Source organism: Ranitomeya imitator, chromosome 1 (genome assembly GCF_032444005.1).
Source record: "Ranitomeya imitator isolate aRanImi1 chromosome 1, aRanImi1.pri, whole genome shotgun sequence".
NCBI classification, from domain to species: Eukaryota; Metazoa; Chordata; class Amphibia; order Anura; family Dendrobatidae; genus Ranitomeya; species Ranitomeya imitator.
Window position 1 is genome coordinate 694,121,316 of NC_091282.1, and position 25,515 is coordinate 694,146,830.

Consider the following 25,515-nt stretch of genomic DNA (forward strand, 5'->3'; position numbering starts at 1 on the left):
AGATTGTTTGGGGTGAGCTGGGCTGCAGAGTGAAGACAAAAGGGCCAACAAGTGCTAAGCATCTCTGGCAACTCCTTCAAGATTGTTGGAAGACCTCTTGAAGCTCATCAAAAAAATGCCAAGAGTGTGCAAAGCAGTCATCAAAGCAAAATGTGGCTACTTTGAAGAACCTAGAATATAAGACAATTTCAGTTGTTTCACACTTAGTCACATAGTCATGAAAATACAGAAAAATCTTTAAATGAGAAGGTGTGGCCAAACTTTTGGTCTGTACTGTCTATAGTGCCAAGTACTGCTTGTATAAGAGGGTGGGCCAGTCCAAGCCTGATCACATGGCCCAGGACTGAGGATTTACATTTCACCCTTTACCCCTGCTGTGTGGAGGCCACTATGGCCGGACGTCCCTGCAGGGAGCCGCTCTATGCTGTGAGGCCGCTGTGGACGGACGTCTCTGCACGGAGCCGCTCTATGCTGTGAGGCCGCTGTGGACGGACGTCCCTGCAGGGAGCCGCTCTATGCTGTGAGGCCGCTGTGGACGGACGTCTCTGCACGGAGCCGCTCTATGCTGTGGGGCCAGGGCTGCCACTAGGAATTTCAGGGCCCCATACTGGCAAAATTTTCAGGGCCCCCTTAAGACTCCGCCCAGGCTCCACCCCAGCCCCGCCTCCACCCCTCGAACTGTCCACAGCCCCACCGCTGTCTCTTGGCAAAACTCCACTTCTCACAAATCACACATTAACAGTTCCCATCACCAGATCAAACACATAGCCAGCAGCTTTTGTTTTGGCCAAAAGGTTTTTTTTTCAATCTGAGATGACAACAAGGTAGACTCTTTTGGCCGGGCCCTACTCTACTCTACCCTATTAAACATTTGTTAAAATATGCAATACAATTTAGATGTATTTTTATTTATTTTTCAATTGACCAATAATACCACATACAAGGGACAAATACCACAACACCATGACCAGACACCATATTATCACCACATAGTGACCTATAATACTATCTACAAGGAACAAATACCGCCACACCATGTGCAGACTACATATTACCACCACAGTGACTGAACAATACCACATACAAGGGACAAATACCACCGCAGCATGTCCAGACCACATATTATCATCACATGGTGACCAACTACATACAAGGAACAAATACCAACACAACATGAACAGACCACATATTACCACCACACAGTGACCGAATAATAGCACATACAAGGAAAAAATACCGCTACACCATGGCCGGACAACATATTACCACCACATTGTGACTGAATAGTACAATACTGATCATTAGTTTAAAAAAAATACTATCACCATAAGTGCCATTATACACAGGAGATCTATACTTAGTATGCAGTGTGTGTACAGGTAATACAGTGGTCATCGATGCCATTATACACAGGAGCTCTGTATATAGGGTACAGTGTACATGTAATACAGCGATTACTAGTGACATTATACACAGGAGCTCTGTATATAGTGTATAGTGTACAGATAATATAGTGATCACCAGTGACATTATACACAGGAGCTCTGTATACAGTATACAGTGTATGGTGTCAGTGTCAGTGTACAGGTAACATACTCACCAGTGACGTCTCTAGCTAAAGTCCTTCATCTTTGCGTTTCTTTTTAATCCAGTGCAGACCGCTATCACTTCTTTCTGCCAGGTCTCTGCATAAAATAACAGTTATCTAGAGCACCGCTTCCAGAGCACATGACCCATTTTTGGTCACCAATGTGACGGACTCAGTGCTACAGGACCCTTGCAGACTTCGCCTACTCCGGACTGCTTCTGCACCTTTTCTACCCTCCATTAGAATTGTGGTTTTGACAAAGACCAGCCTTGGTCGAAACGTTAACCGTAACTTAAAGTATTCGTCATTTTCTCTGAACAGTAATAAGCATTTGATGATGCCTGTACTAATAATAAAAAATACAACTTTCACGTAAAAACCTGCAAGTCTTGAGTGTGCGGCTGTTTTTTCTATAGACACAATACTGTATAATGGCCCCACATGATGCTCAATACTGTATAATGGCCACACATGATGCTCCATAATTTATAAGGGCCACACAGTGCTCCATACTGTATAATGGCCACACATGATGCTCAATACTGTATAATGACCCCACATGATGTTCAATACTGTATAATGACCCCACATGATGCTCAATACTGTATAATGCCCCCCTCCCATCTTGTATACATGGCTCATCTTCCTCCCATCTCATATGCATGGCTCATATCCCCCGCGTATGCATGGCTCATAAATCCCCCCCCCCCCCGTATGCATGGCCCATATCCCCTTATGCATGGCTCATAATTCCCCCCACCTCCTGTATGCATGGCTCATATTCCCCCCTATGCATGGCTCATCTCTCCACCCGCCCCCCCCTGTATGCATGGCTCATCTCTCCACCCCCCGTGTGCATGGCTCATCTCTCCACCCCCCCATATGCATGGCTCATCACACCACCACCCCTATCACCCCGTATGCATGGCTCATCACACCACCCCCCAGTATGCATGGCTCATCACTCCACCCCCCCCCCGTATGCATGGCTCATCACTCCACCCCCCCTATGCATGGCTCATCACTCCACCACCCCCCTCTGCTCCCCGCTCCTTCTCCCATCTTGCATGGCGCGGGCTGCTTACCGTCCTCCTTCATCCCCCCGCCCTCCTGTATACATGGCTCATATCCCCCCTCTTGTATGCATGACTCATATTCCCCCCTATGCATGGCTCATCTCTCCACCCCCCCGTATGCATGGCTCATCTCTCCACCCCCTCCCCCCGTATGCATGGCTCATCACACCACCACCCCCGTATGCATGGCTCATCACTCCACCCCCCCTATGCATGGCTCATCACTCCACCACCCCCCTCCGCTCCCCGCTCCTTCTCCCATCTTGCATGGCGCGGGCGGCTTACCGTCCTCCTTCATCCCCCTGTCCTCTGTCCCTCATACTCACCTGTCAGCTGTCTCACACCGAGCGGGCGCGCCGACATCCCTCTGGCTCTGTCCCGACTCCCAGCACACAGGCGCAGCATCTTCTTCCTGCGTGAGCGGTCACGTGATACCGCTCATTAAGGCTCATGAATATGTGCATATTCATGAGCCTTAATGAGCGGTACCACGTGACCGCTCACTCATGACGCGCTACAGAAGCTGAGACCAGGCATCGCTGGAGCAGGGTGAGTATCGTCTTCAAGGAGGGCGGGGGGAGGCAGTCGGCGGGTGGGTGGGAGGTTGGGTCGGGGGGGTGCGGGCGGGAGTTTGGGGCATTCGGGAGGTGAAACAAAAAAAACCTTGCTCACTTGCCGCCCCCCGCATCATCCCCGCCCTAGGCACGTGCCCTCGAGTGCCTAGTGGCAAATACGGCCCTGGCTGCATTCAGGACCTGCAGGGAGCCCATACATTCCAGCAGGGCCACCATCAGGGCATTACAGCCGTTACTGCTGTATGGGGCCCGGTCAGCAGCAGTACACAGAGGGGCCCGCAGATCCGGGGCCCCACTGTTGTGCTTCCACTGATTGGGCCCCATCATGCACTAAAATACTGTGCACTGCGGCGCACACGTCGGCGCTGGGGCCCGGGAGCCTTCTTGGAGCTGTGCACGGCCGTCTCACCTAGTCGGCTGCGCAGCTCCTGCTCGGCTGTAGCTAGAATGTATGGGCTCCCTGCAGGTCCTGACTACAGCCAGGGCCATATTTGCCACTAGGCACTCGAGGGCACGTGCCTAGGGCGGGACGATGTGGGGGGCGGCACGTGAGCAAGGTTTTTTTTTTTCACCTCCCGAATGCCTCAAACCCTCGCCCGCCCCCCGACCCAACCTAACACCCACCCTCCGACCGCCTCCCCCCGCCCTCTTTGAAGACGATACTCACCCTGCTCCAGCGATGCCTGGTCTCAGCTTCTGTAGCGCGTCATGAGTGAACGGTCACGTGGTACCGCTCATTAAGGCTCATGAATATGCAAATATTCATGAGCCTTAATGAGCGGTATCACGTGACCGCTCACGCAGGAAGAAGGTGCTGCGCCTGTGTGCCAGGAGTCGGGACAGAGCCAGAGGGATGTCGGCGCGCCCGCTCGGTGTGAGACAGCTGACAGGTGAGTATGAGGGACAGAGGACAGGGGGATGAAGGAGGACGGTAAGCCGCCCGCGCCATGCAAGATAGGAGAAGGAGCGGGGAGCGGAGGGGGGGTGGAGTGATGAGCCATACATAGGGGGGTTGGTGTGATGAGCCATGCATACGGGGGGGGGGGGGAGGGAGTGGAAAGATGAGCCATGCATACGAGGGGGGTGGAGAGATGAGCCATGCATAGGGGGGAATATGAGTCATGCATACAAGAGGTGGGGGGATATGAGCCATGTATACAGGAGGGCGGGGGGATGAAGGAGGACGGTAAGCCGCCCGCGCCATGCAAGATGGGAGGAGCGGGGAGCGGAGGGGGGTGGTGGAGTGATGAGCCATGCATAGGGGGGTGGAGTGATGAGCCATGCATACAGGGGGGTTGGTGGGGTGGTGTGATGAGCCATGCATACGGGGGGATGGGGGGGTGGTGTGATGAGCCATGCATATGGGGGGGTGGAGAGATGAGCCAAGCATACGGGGGGGGGGGGTGGAGAGATGAGCCATGCATACGGGGGGGTGGAGAGATGAGCCATGCATAGGGGGGAATATGAGTCATGCATACAAGAGGTGGGGGGGATATGAGCCATGTATACAGGAGGGCGGGGGGGTTAGAGCCATGCATACAGGGGGGAATTAAGAGCCATGCATACAGGAGGTGGAGGGAATTATGAGCCATGCATAGGGGGATATGGGCCATGCATACGGGGGGGATTTATGAGCCATGCATACGCGGGGGGATATGAGCCATGCATATGGGATGGGAGGAAGATGAGCCATGCATACAAGATGGGAGGGGGTATTATACACTATTGAGCATCATGTGGGGTCATTATACAGTATTGAACATCATGTGGGGTCATTATACAGTATTGAGCATCATGTGTGGCCATTATACAGTATTGAGCATCATGTGTGGCCATTATACAGTATTGAGCATCATGTGGGGCCAATATACAGTATTGAACATCATGTGGGGTCATTATACAGTATGGAGCACTGTGTGGCCATTATACAGTATGGAGCACTGTGTGGTCATTATACAGTATGGAGCATCATGTGCGGTCATTATACAGTATGGAGCATCATGTGTGGCCATTATACAGTATGGAGCACTGTGTGGCCATTATACAGTATGGAGCATCATGTATGGCCATTATACAGTATGGAGCATCATGTGTGGCCATTATAAAGTATGGAGCATCGTGTGTGGCCATTATACAGTATTGCGCATCATGTGTGGCAATTATACAGTATTGAGCATCATGTGGGGTCATTATACAGTATGGAGCATCATGTGTGGCCATTATACAGTATGGAGCATTGTGTGGCCATATTTTTTTTTGGTTATAATTATTGTATATGAAACAGTGTGATCAGTGCTTAATGGGTGTGGTTGGGACTTGGATATGGGTGTGACTAGTTGTGAAATGGGTGTGGTCAGAGGCGTGGCCTAAAATTTGCCGCGGCGCACTACATGCGCCGCAACCTTTATGCCTCTTTCCCTTCAAGTGTTGGGAGGTATGGTAACGCATTTGCCAGATCACAGCAAGTGCCGCAAATCCCATAGGGAATGAATGAGGCCGAACGCAGTGTTGCCGTAAGTGATCCGTTACGCGGCAGATGCGAAAAAACTGCCCGATCTGCTGCAAAAGGCGACTTTCACATCAGTGATTCTTGCCAAAGTCACTGCCGATAGTGTCATACTCACCAATGGGGGAGGCAGAACTAAAAGTGCCTAGGGCAGCAGAAACTCTAAATACGGCCCTGACTACAGCCCATACATTCTAGCCGTCTCAGTAGTGAATGTGCTAGAATGTAGGGGCTCCTGTCAGGTCCTCTCAGCGGCACATAGATTCTAGCTGCTGCTTCACTGCTGAAGACACTAGATGCCCCCGGAACGACTGAGGTAAGTAAAAAACATTTTTGTTTTTTTAAATAGGTGAGGTGGGGGGGAGGGGGGGAGTGAGACTGCAGATGGTAGAGTGTATTTGAGGGGGTACTGCACATGAAATGATAGGGGACTGCAGATGAAGTGAAGGGGGGATAGGGGACTGCAAATGATGATGTGGGGGTGATGGGGACTGCAAATGATGTGGGGGTGATGGGAACTGCAAATGATGTGGTGGGACTGCAAATGATGATGTGGGGGTGATGGGGACTGCAAATGATGATGTGGGGGTGATGGGGACTGCAAATGATGTGGGGGTGATGGGGACTGCAAATGATGATGTGGGGGTGATGGGGACTGCAAATGATGTGGGGGACTGCAAATGATGTGGGGGTGATGGGGACCGCAAATGATGTGGGGATGATGGGGACTGCAAATGATGATGTGGGGGTGATGGGGACTGCAAATGATGATGTGGGGGTGATGGGGACTGCAAATGATGATGTGGGGGTGATGGGAACTGCAAATGATGTGGGAGGACTGCAAATGATGATGTGGGGGTGATGGGGACTGCAAATGATGATGTTGGGGTGATGGGGACTGCAAATGATGTGGGAGTGATGGGGACTGCAAATGATGTGGGGGTAATGGGGACTGCAAATGATGTGGGGTGATGGGGACTGCAAATGATGTGGGGGTGATGGGGACTGCAAATGATGTGGGGGTGATGGGGACTGCAAATGATGTGGGGGTGATGGGGACTGCAAATGATGTGGGGGTGATGGGGACTGCAAATGATGTTGGGGGGACTGCAAATGATGATGTGGGGGTGATGGGACTGCTCATGAAGTGAGTGTGAGGGACGTGGACAGCAATTGAATTGAAGGTGGGGGTGGGAAGAGCAAATGGTGTATTGAAGGTGGGGAGAGCAAATAATGAATTTTGAGGGTGGGGAAAAGCAATTGATAATGAATAGAGGGTGGGAGAGAGAGAGAAGACATTACAATGAATTGAGGCAGAAGGGGCATGTAACTATAATGAATTGGGGTAAGGGTTAGAGCGGGAGGTAAATAGTGGGGTCGTTGAGGATAAAGTGACTGGTAATAAATTGGGAGAAAGAATACAGGTGCTAATTAATTTATATATTAAATGGGGAAAGTGGCTATATACAGCTAGTGGGGGCACAGTGGTGGATTATAATTTATATTTGGAATGGTGGGTTGCATAATAACCAATTATATATTAATGGTGGGTGAACGTCTGTAGTCAGATGTGTAGTGTAGAAGAAAGGTAAAAAATGGGTAATGTGCTCTGGAAGCGGTGCTCTAGATAACTTATTTTATGCAGAGACGAGTCCTGGCAGAAAGAAGTGATAGCGGTCTGCACTGGATTAAAAAGAAACGCAAAGATGAAGGACTTTAGCTAGAGACGTCACTGGTGAGTATGTTACCTGTACACTGACACCATACACTGTATACAGAGCTCCTGTGTATAATGTCACTGGTGATCACTATATTATCTGTACACTATATACAGAGCTCCTGTGTATAATGTCACTAGTGATCGCTGTATTACATGTACACTGTACCCTATATACAGAGCTCCTGTGTATAATGTCACTGGTGATCCCTGTATTACCTGTACACGGACACTATATAAAGAGCTCCTGTGTATAATGGCATCGGTGACCACTGTATTACCTGTACACACACTGCATACTAAGTACAGATCTCCTGTGTATAATGGCACTTATGGTGATAGTATCTTTTTTTAAATTAATGATCAGTATTGTACTATTCAGTCACAATGTGGTGGTAATATGTTGTCCGGCCATGGTGTAGCAGTATTTGTTCCTTGTATGTGCTATTATTCGGTCACTGTGTGGTGGTAATATGTGGTCTGTTCATGTTGTGTTGGTATTTGTTCCTTGTATGTAGTTGGTCACCATGTGATGGTAATACAGTTAGGGCCAGAAATATTTGGACAGTGACACAAGTTTTGTTATTTTAGCTGTTTACAAAAACATGTTCAGAAATACAATTATATATATAATATGGGCTGAAAGTGCACACTCCTAGCTGCAATATGATAGTTTCCACATCCAAATCGGAGAAAGGGTTTAGGAATCATAGCTCTGTAATGCATAGCGTCCTCTTTTTCAAGGGACCAAAAGTAATTGGACAATGGACTCTAAGGGCTGCAATTAACTCTGAAGGCGTCTCCCTCGTTAACCTGTAATCAATGAAGTAGTTAAAAGGTCAGGGGTGGATTCCAGGTGTGTGGTTTTGCATTTGGAAGCTGTTGCTGTGAGCAGACAACATGCGGTCAAAGGAACTCTCAATTGAGGTGAAGCACAACATCCTGAGGCTGAAAAAAAAGAAAAAATCCATCAGAGAGATAGCAGACATGCTTGGAGTAGCAAAATCAACAGTTGGGTACATTCTGAGAAAAAAGGAATTGACTGGTGAGCTTGGGAACTCAAAAAGGCCTGGGCGTCCACGGATGACAACAGTGGTGGATGATCGCCGCATACTTAATTTGGTGAAGAAGAACCCGTTCACAACATCAACTGAAGTCCAGAACACTCTCAGTGAAGTAGGTGTATCTGTCTCTAAGTCAACAGTAAAGAGAAGACTCCATGACAGTAAATACAAAGGGTTCACATCTAGATGCAAACCATTCATCAATACCAAAAATAGACAGGCCAGAGTGAAATTTGCAGAAAAACACCTCAAGAAGCCAGCTCAGTTCTGGAAAAGTATTCTATGGACAGATGAGACAAAGATCAACCTGTACCAGAATGATGGGAAGAAAAAAGTTTGGAGAAGAAAGGGAACGGCACATGATCCAAGGCACACCACATCCTCTGTAAAACATGGTGGAGGCAACGTGATGGCATGGGCATGCATGGCTTTCAATGGCACTGGGTCACTTGTGTTTATTGATGACATAAGAGCAGACAAGAGTAGCCGGATGAATTCTGAAGTGTACCGGGATATACTTTCAGCCCAGATTCAGCCAAATGCTGCAAAGTTGATTGGACGGCGCTTCATAGTACAGATGGACAATGACCCCAAGCATACATCCAAAGCTACCCAGGAGTTCATGAGTGCCAAAAAGTGGAACATTCTGCAATGGCCAAGTCAATCTCCAGATCTAAACCCAATTGAGCATGCATTTCACTTGCTCAAATCCAGACTTAAGACGGAAAGACCCACAAACAAGCAAGACCTGAAGGCTGCGGCTGTAAAGGCCTGGCAAAGCATTAAGAAGGAGGAAACCCAGCGTTTGGTGATGTCCATGGGTTCCAGACTTAAGGCAGTGATTGCCTCCAAAGGATTTGCAACAAAATATTGAAAATAAAAATATTTTGTTTGGGTTATGTTTATTTGTCCAATTACTTTTGACCTCCTAAAATGTGGAGTGTTTGTAAAGAAATGTGTACAATTCCTACATTTTCTATCAGATATTTTTGTTCAACCCTTCAAATTAAACGTTACAATCAGCACTTGAATTCTGTTGTAGAGGTTTCATTTCAAATCCAATGTGGTGGCATGCAGAGCCCAACTCGCGAAAATTGTGTCACTGTCCAAATATTTCTGGCCCTAACTGTATGTGGTCTGGACATGCTGCGGTGGTATTTGTCCCTTGTATGTGGTATTGTTCAGTCACTGTGGTGGTAATATGTGGTCTGCACATGGTGTGGCGGTATTTGTTCCTTGTAGATAGTATTATAGGTCACTATGTGGTGATAATATGGTGTCTGGTCATGGTGTTGTGGTATTTGTCCCTTGTATGTGGTATTATTGGTCATTTGAAAAATTGAAAAATAAAAATACATCTAAATTGTATTGCATATTTTAACAAATGTTTAATAGGTTAGAGTAGAGTAGGGCCCGGCCAAAAGAGTCTACCTTGTTGTCATCTCAGATTAAAAAAAAACCTTTTGGCCAAAACAAAAGCTGCTGGCTAAGTGTTTGATCTGGTGATGGGAACTGTTAATGTGTGATTTATGAGAAGTGGAGTTTTGCCAAGAGACAGCGGTGGGGCTATGGACAGTTCGAGGGGTGGAGCCTGGGCGGAGTCTTAAGGGGGCCCTGAAAATTTTGCCAGTATGGGGCCCTGAAATTCCTAGTGGCAGCCCTGCATTCTAGCTACAGCCGAGCAGGAGCTGTGCAGCCGACTAGGTGAGACGGCCGTACACAGCTCCAAGAAGGCTCCCGGGCCCCAGCGCCGACGTGTGCGCCGCAGTGCACAGTATTTTAGTGCATGATGGGGCCCGATCAGTAGAAGCACAACAGTGGGGCCCCGGATCTGCGGGCCGCTGTGGACGGACGTCCCTGCAGAGAGCTGCTCTATGCTGTGGGGCCGCTGTGGACGGACGTCCCTGCACAGAGCCGCTCTATGCTATGAGGCCGCTGTGGACGGACGTCCCTGCAGAGAGCCGCTCTATGCTGTGAGGCCGCTGTGGACGGACGTCCCTGCACAGAGCCGCTCTATGCTGTGAGGCCGCTGTGGACGGACGTCCCTGCAGAGAGCCGCTCTATGCTATGAGGCCGCTGTGGACGGACGTCCCTGCACGGAGCCGCTCTATGCTATGAGGCCGCTGTGGACGGACGTCCCTGCACGGAGCCGCTCTATGCTATGAGGCCGCTGTGGACGGACGTCCCTGCAGAGAGCCGCTCTATGCTGTGGGGCCGCTGTGGACGGACGTCCCTGCACAGAGCCGCTCTATGCTATGAGGCCGCTGTGGACGGACGTCCCTGCAGAGAGCCGCTCTATGCTGTGAGGCCGCTGTGGACGGACGTCCCTGCACAGAGCCGCTCTATGCTATGAGGCCGCTGTGGACGGACGTCCCTGCACGGAGCCGCTCTATGCTATGAGGCCGCTGTGGACGGACGTCCCTGCAGAGAGCCGCTCTATGCTGTGGGGCCGCTGTGGACGGACGTCCCTGCACGGAGCCGCTCTATGCTATGAGGCCGCTGTGGACGGACGTCCCTGCACGGAGCCGCTCTATGCTGTGAGGCCGCTGTGGACGGACGTCCCTGCACGGAGCCGCTCTATGCTGTGAGGCCGCTGTGGACGGACGTCCCTGCACGGAGCCGCTCTATGCTGTGAGGCCGCTGTGGACGGACGTCCCTGCAGGGAGCCGCTCTGTGAAGCCGATGTGGACGGACGTCCCTGCAGGGAGCCACGCTATGCTGTGGGGCCGCTGTGGACGGACGTCCCTGCAGGGAGCCGCTCTGTGAAGCCGCTGTGAACGAACGTCCCTGCACGGAGAACTGTACGCTGTGAGGCCGCTGTTGCCGGACGTCCCCCGGAGCCGCTCAGTGCAGTCTGTTGTGAGGCTACTGCACACGCTGCGCTGTTGTTACATCACGTGGTGGGGGCGCGGCCTTCTATACTGAGGCTTTCGGCACGGGGCGTGGCCTAATACCAGGAAGTGCCGGCAGTCAGCAGCCTCCGCACCGGACGGGCCTTCTCGCCGGGCTGTGGACGGTTTCTCTGCCATTAGTGTCGCTCTACGTTGCCGGAGAGGCCGCAGTCTGGCGGGTGTATCAGGCCGCTGCAGCCATGCATGACGCGTTTGAACAGGTGTTGATCTTGGAGAAACTGCCTCTGCAGATAGAGTGTGTGGCAGCCTGGGGTAAGTGCTGGCAATGGGGGTCTGACGACCTGAGATAAGGGCTGGCAATGGGGGTCTGACGACCTGAGATAAGGGCTGGCAATGGGGGTCTGACGACCTGAGATAAGGGCTGGCAATGGGGGTCTGACGACCTGAGATATGTGCTGGCAATGGGGGTCTGACGACCTGAGAAAAGTGCTGGCAATGGGGGTCTGACGACCTGAGATATGTGCTGGCAATGGGGGTCTGACGACCTGAGAAAAGTGCTGGCAATGGGGGTCTGACGACCTGAGATATGTGCTGGCAATGGGGGTCTGACAACCTGAGAAAAGTGCTGGCAATGGGGGTCTGACGACCTGAGATATGTGCTGGCAATGGGGGTCTGACGACCTGAGATATGTGCTGGCAATGGGGGTCTGACGACCTGAGAAAAGTGCTGGCAATGGGGGTCTGACGACCTGAGATATGTGCTGGCAATGGGGGTCTGACGACCTGAGATAAGGGCTGGCAATGGGGGTCTGACGACCTGAGATAAGGGCTGGCAATGGGGGTCTGACGACCTGAGATAAGGGCTGGCAATGGGGGTCTGACGACCTGAGATAAGGGCTGGCAATGGGGGTCTGACGACCTGAGATATGTGCTGGCAATGGGGGTCTGACGACCTGAGAAAAGTGCTGGCAATGGGGGTCTGACGACCTGAGATAAGGGCTGGCAATGGGGGTCTGACGACCTGAGATATGTGCTGGCAATGGGGGTCTGACGACCTGATATATGTGCTGGCAATGGGGGTCTGACGACCTGAGAAAAGTGCTGGCAATGGGTGGTCTGACGACCTGAGATAAGGGCTGGCAATGGGGGTCTGACGACCTGAGATAAGGGCTGGCAATGATGGTCTGACGACCTGAGATAAGGGCTGGCAATGGGGGTCTGACGACCTGAGATATGTGCTGGCAATGGGGGTCTGACGACCTGAGATATGTGCTGGCAATGGGGGTCTGACGACCTGAGATATGTGCTGGCAATGGGGGTCTGACGACCTGAGAAAAGTGCTGGCAATGGGTGGTCTGACGACCTGAGATAAGGGCTGGCAATGGTGGTCTGACGACCTGAGATAAGGGCTGGCAATGGGGGTCTGACGACCTGAGATAAGGGCTGGCAATGGTGGTCTGACGACCTGAGATAAGGGCTGGCAATGGGTGGTCTGACGACCTGAGATATGTGCTGGCAATGGGTGGTCTGACGACCTGAGATATGTGCTGGCAATGGGGGTCTGACGACCTGAGATATGTGCTGGCAATGGGGGTCTGACGACCTGAGATATGTGCTGGCAATGGGGGTCTGACGACCTGAGATATGTGCTGGCAATGGGGGGTCTGACGACCTGAGATATGTGCTGGCAATGGGGGGTCTGACGACCCGAGATAAGGGCTGGCAATGGGGGTCTGACCCAAGATATGTGCTGGCAATGGGGGTCTGACGACCTGAGATATGTGCTGGCAATGGGGGTCTGACGACCTGAGATAAGGGCTGGCAATGGGGGTCTGACGACCTGAGATATGTGCTGGCAATGGGGGTCTGACGACCTGAGATAAGGGCTGGCAATGGGGGTCTGACGACCTGAGATATGTGCTGGCAATGGGGGTCTGACGACCTGAGATATGTGCTGGCAATGGGGGTCTGACGACCTGAGATATGTGCTGGCAATGGGGGTCTGACGACCTGAGATAAGGGCTGGCAATGGGTGGTCTGACGACCTGAGAAAAGTGCTGGCAATGGGTGGTCTGACGACCTGAGATAAGGGCTGGCAATGGTGGTCTGACGACCTGAGATAAGGGCTGGCAATGGGGGTCTGACGACCTGAGATAAGGGCTGGCAATGGGGGTCTGACGACCTGAGATATGTGCTGGCAATGGGTGGTCTGACGACCTGAGATATGTGCTGGCAATGGGTGGTCTGACGACCTGAGATATGTGCTGGCAATGGGGGTCTGACGACCTGAGATATGTGCTGGCAATGGGGGTCTGACGACCTGAGATATGTGCTGGCAATGGGGGTCTGACGACCTGAGATATGTGCTGGCAATGGGGGTCTGACGGCCTGAGATATGTGCTGGCAATGGGGGGTCTGACGACCTGAGATATGTGCTGGCAATGGGGGGTCTGACGACCCGAGATAAGGGCTGGCAATGGGGGTCTGACCCAAGATATGTGCTGGCAATGGGGGTCTGACGACCTGAGATAAGGGCTGGCAATGGGGGTCTGACGACCTGAGATATGTGCTGGCAATGGGGGTCTGACGACCTGAGATATGTGCTGGCAATGGGGGTCTGACGACACGAGATAAGGGCTGGCAATGGGGGTCTGACGACCCGAGATAAGGGCTGGCAATGGCGGTCTGACCTGAGATATGTGCTGGCAATGGGGGTCTGACGACTCGAGATAAGGGCTGGCAATGGGGGTCTGACGACCCGAGATAAGGGCTGGCAATGGGGGTCTGACGACCCGAGATAAGGGCTGGCAATGGGGGTCTGACCTGAGATATGTGCTGGCAATGGGGGCTGACGACCTGAGATAAGGGCTGGCAATGGAGGTCTGACAAGCTGAGATACGGGCTGGCAATGGGGGTCTGACAACCTGATAAACAGCGCCTTGCGAAAGCATTTGTCCCCCTGGAATTTTTCAACCTTTTCCCACATATCCTGATTTAAACATAAAGATACCAATTGTAAATTTTTGGTGAAGAATCAACAACAAGTGGAACACCATTGTGAAGTTGAACGAAATTTATTGGTTATTTTACATGTTTGTGGAAATTCAAAAACTGAAAAGTGGGGTGTGCAATATTATTCGGCCCCTTTACTTTCAGTGCAGCAAACTCATTCCAGAAGTTCACTGTGGATCTCTGAATGATCCAATGTTGTCCTAAATGCCTAATGATGATAAATATACCATATATACTCGAGTATAAGCCGACCCGAGTATAAGCCGACCCCCCTAATTTTGCAACAAAAAAATTGGGAAAATTTAATGACTAGAGTATAAGCCTAGGGTGGGAAATGCAGCAGCTACCGGTAAATTTCAAAAATAAAAAGAGATACCAAATAGATACCAATAAAAGTAAAATTAATTGAGACATCAGTAGGTTGTGTTTCTGAATATCCATATTGAATCAGGAGCCCCATATAATGCTCCATAAAGTTTATGATGGCCCCATAAGATGCTCCATATTAAAAAAAAATGGCCCATATAATCCTGCATAAAGGTTAATAATGACCCCATAAGATGCTCCATAGACGTATTTGCCCAATATAATGCTGCACAAATGCTGATTATGGCCCCATAAGGCTACGTTCAGACTAGCGTTGTGCGCCGCTGCGTCGGCGACGCACAACGCACCGAAAAACGCGGCAAAACGCACGCAAAAACCCTGTGTTTTGCGACGCGTGCGTCGTTTTTTGCCGAAAATCGGACGCAAGAAAAATGCAACTTGTTGCGTTTTCTTGGTCCGACGCTTGCGGCAAAAAAGACGCATTTGTCGCAAAACGCAACAAGCAAAAACGCATGCGTCCCCCATGTTAAACATAGGGGCGCATGACGCGTGCGTCGCCGCTGCGTCGCCCGACGCGGCGCCGACGCACACTAGCACAACGCTAGTCTGAACGTACCCTAATATGCTCCATAAAGATATTTGCCCCATATAGTGCTGCACATACCTTGATTATGGCCCTATAAGATGCTCCATACAGATGTTTGCCCCATATAATGCTGCACAAATGTTATGGCCCCATAGATTCTCCATACAGACACTTGCCCCAAAAATAAATTACATACTCACCTCTCCGTCTTTCAGGCCCCCGGCACTTTCAATATTCACCTGCTCCTCGTTCCGGCGCCGCTCCATCTTCAGCACTGACGTTCAGGCTGAGGACACGCACTAACCACGTCACCGCACCCTCTGACCTGAGCATCACTGCAGAAGACGGAGTGATGCCGGAACGAGGAGCAGGTGAATATCGCGCAGCGCTGCACTCCCCTCCCCGTTATACTCACCTGCTCCTGGCGCTGTGCAGTCCCTGCTTCCCCGACGCTGCAGCTTCATCCTGTACTGAGCGGTCACTGTTACCGCTCATTACAGTAATGAATATGCGGCTCCACCCCTAAGGGAGGTGGAGCCGCATATTCATTGCTGTAATGAGCGGTACCATGTGACCGCTCAGTACAGGAAGAAGCTGCCAGGGACCTGCAGGGACTGCACCAGGAGTAGGTGAGTATAATTAGACAGCTCCCGCTCCCCCTGGGTATGACTCGAGTATAAGCCGAGAGGGGGACTTTCAGCTCAAAAAAGTGGGCTGAAAATCTCGGCTTATACTCGAGTATATACGGTAATCCACCTGTGTGTAATCAAGTCTCCGTATAAATGCACCTGCTCTGTGATAGTCTCAAGGTTCTGTTTGAAGCACAGAGAGCATCATGAAGACCAAGGAACACAACAGGCAGGTCCGTGATACTGTTGGGGAGAAGTTTAAAGCCGGATTTGGATACAAAATGATTTCCAAAACTTTAAACATCCCAAGGAGCACTGTGCAAGCAAACATATTTTAATGTTCGGAGTATCATACCACTGCAATCTACCAAGGCCCGGCCGTTCCTCTAAACTTTCATCTCAAACAAGATTGATCAGAGATGCATCCAAGAGGCTCATGATCACTCTGGATGAATTGCAGAGATCTACAGCTGAGGTGGGACAGTCTGTCCATAGGACAACAATCAGTCGTACACTGCACAAATCTGGCCTTTATGGAAGAGTGGCAAGAAGAAAGCCATTTCCCAAAGATATCCATAAAAAGTGTGGTTGAAAGCTTGCAACGAGCCACCTGGGAGACACACCAAACATGTGGAAGAAGGTGCTCTGGTCAGAGGAAACCAAAATCGAACTTTTTGGCAACATTGCTAAACGATATGTTTGGCGTAAAGGCAACACAGCTCATCACCCTGAACACACCATCCCCACTGTCAAACATGGTGGTGGTGGCAGCATCATGGTTTGGGCCTGCTTTCCTTTAGTAGGGACAGGGAAGATGGATAAAATTGATGGGAAGATGGATGGAGCCAAATACAGGACCATTCTTGAAGAAAACCTGTTGGAGTCTGCGAAAGACCTGAGGCTGGGACTGAGATTCGTCTTCCAACAAAACAGTGACGTCTTCCAACCAAACATAAAGCAAAATCTACAATGGAATAGTTCACAAATAAACGTATCCAGGTGTTAGAATGGCCAAGTCAAAGTCCAGACCTCAATGCAATAGAGAATCTGTGGAAAGCGCTGAAAACTGCTGTTCACAAACTATCTCCATCAAACCTCACTGAGCTTGAGCTGTTTGCCAAGGAAGAATGGGCAAGAATTTCAGTCTCCCTATGTACAAAACTGATAGAGACATACCCAAAGCGATTTGCAGCTGTAATCGCAGCAAAAGGTGGCGCAACAAAGTATTAAGTTACAGGGGCCGAATAATATTGCACGCACCACTTTTCAGTTTTTGAATTTCCACAAAAATTTAAAATAACCAATAAATTTCGTTCAACTGCACAATTGTGTTCCACTTGTTGTTGATTCTTCACCAAAAATTACATTTGGTATCTTTGTTTGAAGCATGATATGTGGGAAAAGGTTGAAAAGTTCCAGGGGCCAAATAATTTTGCAAGGCACTGTAAGTGCTGGCAATGGGGAGGACTGATGGCCCCGGGAGAGCGCTAGCAATGGGGGTCTGACAGCCAGAGATGAGCGCTGGCGATGGGTCTGGCAATTGGGGATCTGACAGCCAGGGGTGAGCTCTGGCATTGGGGATCTGACAGCCAGGAGTGAGCACTGGTATTGGGGATCTGACAGCCAGGAGTGAGCGCTGGCAATAGGGGTCTGACAGCCAGGAGTGAGCACTGGTAATGGGGGGCCTGAGAGCCCCAGGAGAATGCTGGCAATGGGAGGTCTGACAGCCAGGGGTGAGGGCTGGTAATTGGGGGTCTGACAGCCTGGAGTGAGCGCTGGTAATGGGGGTCTGAGAGCCAGGGGTGAGCGCTGGCAATAAGGGTCTGACGGGTGAGCGCTAGTAGTGGGGGGGTGACAGCCAGGGGTGAGCGCTGGTAATGGGGGGGTCTGATAGCCAGGAGTGAGGGCTGTTAATGGGGGGGTCTGACAGCCAGGGGTGAGCGCTGGCAATACGGGTCTGACAGCCAGGAGTGAGCGCTGGTAATGGAGGGGGAGGGGGGTCTGAGAGCCCCAGGAGAATGTTTGCAATGGCGGTCTGACAGCCAGGGGTGAGCGCTGGTAATGCGGGGTCTGACAGCCAGGAGTGAGCACTGGTAATGGGGGGGTCTGATAGCCAGGGGTGAGCGCTGGCAATACTGGTCTGACAGCCAGGAGTGAGCGCTGGTAATGGAGGGGGAGGGGGGTCTGAGAGCCCCAGGAGAATGTTTGCAATGGCGGTCTGACAGCCAGGGGTGAGCGCTGTTAATGCGGGGTCTGACAGCCAGGAGTAAGCGCTGTTAATGCGGGGTCTGACAGCCAGGGGTGAGCACTGGTAATGGGGGGGTCTGACAGCCAAGGGTGAGTGTTTGCGCAAGGCTTAAAGCTGCATTCACAGTACCGCTTTGCACATCCATGTATTTTTTTCGAGTTTCTTTGAATCAAGCGCACAACCATTGTTAACCTTGCTCCGCTCCCTGCTGTTCTTGGCACGTCCTGTTCTCTTCTGTTTTTCTGACCAGTCTCTGCCGTTAGTCTGTAGGGATCCATATAAAACAGATGAGGTACTGAAGCCAGGCTTTGTACTCCCGAGTTTATCCATGCTTTATTTCCATTTTTAACTGATCCATTACAAAGAGTTAATGTTTAAAAAAAAAAAGAAAAAAAAAAAAAGTTCAAACAGTTTAAGTTTTTAAAATTGGAACAGAAAAAAAAAATCAGATGTGAAACGGTTGACACGAGAGAAAACGTATGTGTGAATGTAGCCTTGCAAGCAGCAGAATGAATACTGTGCTGGTAGGAGGCTGCTGTAGTCATTAACCCAGCGCTCCTCTGCCTGCCGCCGATATTTGACCACAGGTAATGTGCAGCAGAAACATTATAACTACTTATTATTTCTGTGCTGCTGCTGACTATAAAAACAGCACTTTTTTCCTGGTGTTTAGTCAAATTGCCTAGTTGTTACCCTATTGCCAGGGTTTTCCTACCTGATCTGAGAGTGGCATGATGTAGGGGCAGAGGCCCTGATTCCAGTGATGTCACTTACTGGGCTGCTTGCTGCAGTTTTGATAACAAGACTGTTTTTATCAGCATCAGATTATCACTAGAGGGGTCATTCCATTGTAACTTACCTTACATTCACAAGCCAAAAACTAGCTACAGACTGTTCTTTGAAGGCAGGCTCAAAAAGGAGTGAATCTATACTGTACATTAAACTATTCTCAATAGATTTCAACACAGTTTGATTTTTCAAAAATAAAATTACATACAAAATACAGTGTTATTGCTTGGTAACTTACGTTACAGAAAAAGGAAAGGCAATTGTCTTTCATGAGTCTGCCAAATTTTCTGTTCTGGTAAACAGGGGAGAAGCATTATTTTTATTGTATTAAAACACCATAGTCCCAGCAATTTAAAAAATGTATTTTAACCTCTCAAGTTAAAAGCAACAGTTTTTATTACAAGAAATATAGATAACTTACCTTACCGCACAGTATAGTAACTTTCGTTACTAAGCTGATGGTAACTTGCGTTACAATATGTTACCATCCATTGGATTAAACTTATTGTAAGGTAAGTTACCATCATCTTTGTAACGTAAGTTACTATATTGTGTTGTAAGCTACCATGGAATGACCCAGTGGTCTAATCCTGCGCTCACCACTCATTGGCAGATTTCTGCCTATGCACAGTGTACGTAGGAAGCTACCAATCAGTGGTGTGTGGATGGGGTCATACAGGACTCTGCATTCAGAGAACTTCAAGATCTGCAGAAGATAAATCAGTGATTTTTATCAAAGCGACAGTGAGCAAACCAGAAAGTGACACGTCGCTAGAATCAGGGTCTCTGCACCTACATCATGTTGCTCTCAGATGGGGTAGCAAAAACCTGGACCGATTCTCCTGTGTTTGTCTGTATCAGTACATGTTCCTAAATGAATGGTAACAATATCTTGCTCATTTTTCAGAGGACTGTCTTCTCGTTGGCACCAAACAGGGACATTTGCTACTGTACAGGGTCAAGAAAGAGCAAGGTGAGTCATCTGTACAGAATCTGTCCATAGTAAAGTGGTGCAATTTTACTTTAGGGATGTCCTCTCGGGACTGATGCGCTGGTGACTTCCTGGAACCTCAAAAACATCAAATTGTGCATTTTTGTTGTAGATCTAGTGACAGCTTTGTAGCTGATTTTACCATAAGCATTACAAAGGGTGAAAATATGCACCATACGTGACCATGTAATAGAGACTACGCATAAAATCGCTGCCTCATGTCTGAATCACATTAATAAGACCTCAATAAACACACTGCCTTTTCTATTATTTGCTGGAACCAGTTTGGTTGGTGATCACTAGAAGACTGGCATTCGGTAAATAAGAATCTGTGGTCGGGGAAGTGTGGTGATCTATCTTTGTACTGTGTATCATTCCGTATATTAACGCACTGTGAATTGAAAATCTACTGCGGACTTTCCAAAGACCGTTACAAGTCAAGTCAAGTTTAATTCCCGCATAATGTTAAGGCGCCTTTATCTACTGCACCGACAGAATCGCAGAGAGATGCACGTATTGACCTAAAAAAAACTGTTAAAAAAAAAAAATAAACATCTGAGAGCAAATAATTTACCCATTAAATATTGTACAGAATCTGATATTTGGTCAAATTTGGATCCCTTCGACCTGATGGGGCTGTTATACTTTTGAGGGTCCAAACAATTGTATGTTCACATTGCAGAAGTTGGATGACAGATCTTTGTGGGGTATTAAAATCTTATTAGTCCTAAAGATGTGGCATTGCTATCATTCATTGTTTCCACCATACAGATGATGTATCCCAGAGTAACGATAAACCTCATACACCTCTGGTGTGGCTCACTTTCTCCCAAGCTGATGGATATTTGATTTGCCTTCCTTCCCTGCACCGTCTTGCCTTGGTGTCTTATAACTGCATTGTGTTGTCTTGAATATTCTATTTGGCTGGGTGAGAGGCCTATGACAGCGGGTCTAAGGGGTAAAGATTGACGCTGCGGTGTTTCAGACAAAAAAAAATACTTTAAAAGTCGCCAGGAACAGAGCAAGGCACACTAACGTCAGGCAGCATCTATCAGCTTTCAGGTTCCCTTTAATGAGCCTTGTCACATGGTTTCGGACCCAAAGTCATGTCATACCCTATGGGACAAAATCAGACGGCCAATGAACTCAGACGGGGATTGCAAGCAACACACCGACAGGCCAGCGGCTCTCCCAACCTGAGCATAAGGCTATGTGCACACGTTCAGGTTTTTTCGCGCTAAAAACACTATAAACTCATTAAAAACGCATACATTATGCATTCTATCATTTAGAATGCATTCTGCATGTTTTGTGCACATGGATGCGTTTTTTTCCGCGAAAAAAACGCATCATGGTGAAAAATGAGCATGTTCATGATTTCTGCGTTTTTTCCTGCAATTCTATGCATTTGGGAAAAACGCATAAAAAAGGCACCAAAAACGCGTGAAAAACGCATGCAAATTTCTGGCAGAAATGTCCGGTTTTTGTCGGGAAAATTTCTGCAAGAAATCCTGACGTGTGCACATACCCTAAGGGTATGTGTCCACGATCAGGATGGCCGGCGGTTTCGTCGGAGCGGCAAACCCGCTCTGCGCTAAGCTTCGCCCCCTTCTGGGACGCGATGATGCCGGATGTGTTCATAGCACACATCCGATATCATCGCACCCCACCATAAAGCCCTGTGTTATACCTTGCGGCGCCGCAGCGTCGCCGCAAGGTATACGGACATGCTGCGATCTTAAAAGATGCGCCGCATGTCCGGAGCCGCAGGGCCGCCGCGTGCGTGTTACCACGCATAGTGGAGACGGGATGTCATTAAATCCCCTCCACTATGCTGTAACATCTGGACGCTTCGTGTTTGACGCTGCGTCTCTATGCAGCGTCAAACACGCAGCGTTTCCTGAACGTGGAAACATACCCTTACAGCTGCATAGAAGTACATGCTGTCATATTCTGGTCGGAGTCGTTGGCCCGTCTGAGCATTGTGCTGTGATCCTCATCTAAGTATTATGGCCGTCTGACTCTTCCTGAAGTCTTTGTTTATCCTTGCAGAAAAAATATTTTTCAGGCTCTTGTTTCGCTGACTGTTGTCTGAGTTTGTGGGGTGCTTTTGAGCAGGGGTGTCAAACTGCATTCCTCGAGGGCTGCAACCAGGTCATGTTTTCAGGATTTCCTTGTACTACACAGGTGATAATTTAATCACCAACTCATTATTTGTCTAAGAGATTAAATTATCACCTGTGCAGTACAAGGAAATCCTGAAAACATGACCTGTTTGCAGCCCTCGAGGAATGCAGTTTGACACCCCTGCTTTTGAGTCTTTCTTTATATTAACATTTAATTAAGTTACCTGGTGTTATTTCTCCTCTGGCTGCATCTGAACCATTATAATAGATGCATGTGGATAAAATCCGTGCTGCTGCAACAAATGATGGATCCAGATATAGTTATAAGATGTTCGGGTGGTTTATTCAACGTGTTTTAAAGCTCATGGCTTCTTCTTCAGGAAGTTTCCACAGAAAGATATGACACATAGACATATCTTTCTGTGGAAACTTCCTGAAGAAGCCATCATTTGTTGCAGCAGCGCGGATTTTATCCACATTCATCTATTATAACGGTTCTGAGAGGTCGCAGCGCCGACCTGTGGATCTGCAGCAGCTGACAACTATACGCCTTTACTGTGTACCACCAGGTGAGCAGTTCTCTCATAATTGATTGGAAACAAACCTGGGGATAAGACCATATTTGCGCTTTTTTTGTCTCCTACCTTTCTATACTGGCTGCATCTGAGGGATGAATGGTTAACCTTGCTTATCTGCAGGCACATTACTAGGAACTGCTGAAAAACATTAATTTCGCAGTCACCTGCAAGGTCAGGAAAGTTTATAGATAAAAAGCTCAGATGCCGGTATATCACCTACTGTCCTAGGATATAACCCTTCTTTAACTGTATATGTGTATAAGGCTACATTCACACTAGGGTCGTACGACGCACGTCGCTATGCGTCGTTTTGGAGAAAAAACGCATCCTGCAAAGTTGTCTGCAGGATGCGTTTTTTTCCCCATAGACTAACATTAGTGACGCATTGCCACACGTCGCAACCGTCGTGCGATGGTTGCATCGTGTTGTGGTGGACCGTCGGAACAAAAAACGTTGCTTGCAATGTTTTTTTGTGCGTCGTGTCGGCCATTTCCGACCGCGCATGTGCGGCCGGAACTCCGCCCCCTCTCCCCTCAACTCACAATGGGGCAGCGGATGCATTGGTAAAACTACATCCGCTGCCCCCGCTGTGCTGCGTTGTCACAGGATGCGTCGGTACGTCGGGCCGACGCTAGTGTGAAAGTAGCCTTAGTGATGAGCTAATGTGCTGGGATTAAGTGTTATCTGAGCATGCTCGGGTGCTGACCAAGTGTCTTAGGCGTGCTCAAACACTATGGCTGTTCCAACAGGCGCAACACATGCATAGATTGCCTAACAAACACGTAATCCTTCATATATTGTCGCTGTCAAACAGCTGCGAAACATGCAGCCGCTGAGACTTGAACATGTTTTTCGAGCATGCCTGTCACAAATCCCTCTGTGCTGCCACAATTTTGTCAAGTACCCGCTCTGAGCACGCAACTTGGGGTTGCGCCTGCAAGGGTTAATCTGTCTCCCTTTTCTGTCCAGCATTCAACCTCTGTCCTATGCTGTAATGGGATCATAAATCACACACCCGCTCATACACGCTGCCACCACTCACCGAACGCATGGGCAATGAGTCCCGGAAATATTGCTACTACTGCCTGCCAATCATAAGGCTCACACACCTTAGGATATGGATTCTTTAGAACATACAAGGTTCAACTTATTAAACTTTTATGCTTTAATACAAAAGGTACAGTGCTTACAAATAAAAAATACTAAATATGGTAATGAAAAGACATACAGATATGCAAAACGGTTATAAAATAAACAGGAGAAAACTTACAAAAATAGCTAACTTGTAGTCTGCTTCTGCTCCCTGAGAGGAGGTGAATATAGACTGGATCACATCAGCTAGGCTGCCCCTCAATCTGTGAACAACTGTGTACGTATACAAGCCTAATTTATAGAGTTACTCTGGAGGTCAAACTTCTAGACCAGCCTCTCATGTTAATATTATAATTGCTTGTTTTTGATTGGGCCACGCCCACTCCCCCAATTAATATATTATTTTCCTCTGAACACTCTTTGCCTAAAGGTTCTCATGGATAGATAGTGTCAGGCTGTAATTGACATCTCTCTTCAAAAGAGCTGAAGGTGTGAAGCGCTTCCTCTCCTCCCTGGTTCTTAGGAAGCCCCCTGGCGAGAGTGAAGACAGGAGACTGCTTTCTCAGGATAATACATATTAATACCTTGATGAGACCTGCAGCCATCAAAACAGATGTTAAATTACTGCTGGTTACACATATTAAACTATACATATTTCACTACAACGCCGAGGACACTCGATTAGCACCCGGGCATGCTCAGATAACACCTTATCCCAGCACGTTCACTTATCACTAATGTGTATCTATCTTCAATACACCGATACAGTTGAACAGTATGGTGGAGTAGGGAACCATCAGATCACCTCTTCACCATTCCATCTGGGTAGAGACAGATGGAGCTGCATAGACCTTTTGGTCATTTGACTTTTTGCAGCAGAGAAGCAGGAATTTGAAAGGACACGCGTGCAAGTGGGATGCTTGTGTGAGCCACTGTGGGGAATTTATACTTGAAGCTAATATGCTGTGGGGAAGAGAGTGCATCATAAGGTGTAGGGGGAAGATGGGAGGTCTGGGAGCATCATGCTTCTTTTTGTGTATCTGGGGGAGTTTGACTTATGGGGCTTCATATTGTGTATGATGATAAGCCCATTATACTGCATGTGTAAGTGACAGCCGGAGCATCATATTGCTTATGTGGGTGGTGACTGTTGGCATCAAACTGTGTGGGGTGGGAGGTGCATTATATTCCAGGTATTTGTGGGGTGACTTCAACATCAACATCATACTGCATGTGTGGGTGGGAAGAACGACACTGGAGGCATCCTACTGGGTGGGTGGGTGCACAGGATGACTGGAGGCATCATACTGCGTGTGTGGGTGGGCAGGACGGCTGGAGGCGTCATACTGCGTGTGTTGGTGGGCAGGACGACTGTGGAGGCATCATACTGCCTGTGTGGGTGGGCAGGACGACTGTGGAGGCATCATACTGCCTGTGTGGGTGGGCAGGACGACTGTGGAGGCATCATACTGCCTGTGTGGGTGGGCAGGACGACTGTGGAGGCATCATACTGCCTGTGTGGGTGGGCAGGACGACTGTGGAGGCATCATACTGCCTGTGTGGGTGGGCAGGACGACTGTGGAGGCATCATACTGCCTGTGTGGATGGGCAGGACGACTGTGGAGGCATCATACTGCCTGTGTGGATGGGCAGGACGACTGTGGAGGCATCATACTGCCTGTGTGGGTGGGCAGGACGACTGTGGAGGCATCATACTGCCTGTGTGGGTGGGCAGGACGACTGTGGAGGCATCATACTG

The 25,515-nt window shown here is 49.1% G+C and overlaps 1 protein-coding gene across 1 annotated transcript in view; it reads left to right on the top strand.

The window, feature by feature from the left end:
• The first annotated feature begins 11,469 nt into the window (after positions 1 to 11,469).
• The window catches only part of VPS39 (VPS39 subunit of HOPS complex), a 107,521-nt gene continuing 93,475 nt past the window's right edge, over positions 11,470 to 25,515 (top strand). The window contains exons 1-2 of the mRNA XM_069730617.1: positions 11,470 to 11,690; positions 19,877 to 19,942. Of these exons, the coding sequence (XP_069586718.1) occupies positions 11,618 to 11,690; positions 19,877 to 19,942 (139 nt within the window). The 5' untranslated portion in view covers positions 11,470 to 11,617. The remainder of the gene's footprint in view (positions 11,691 to 19,876; positions 19,943 to 25,515) is intronic.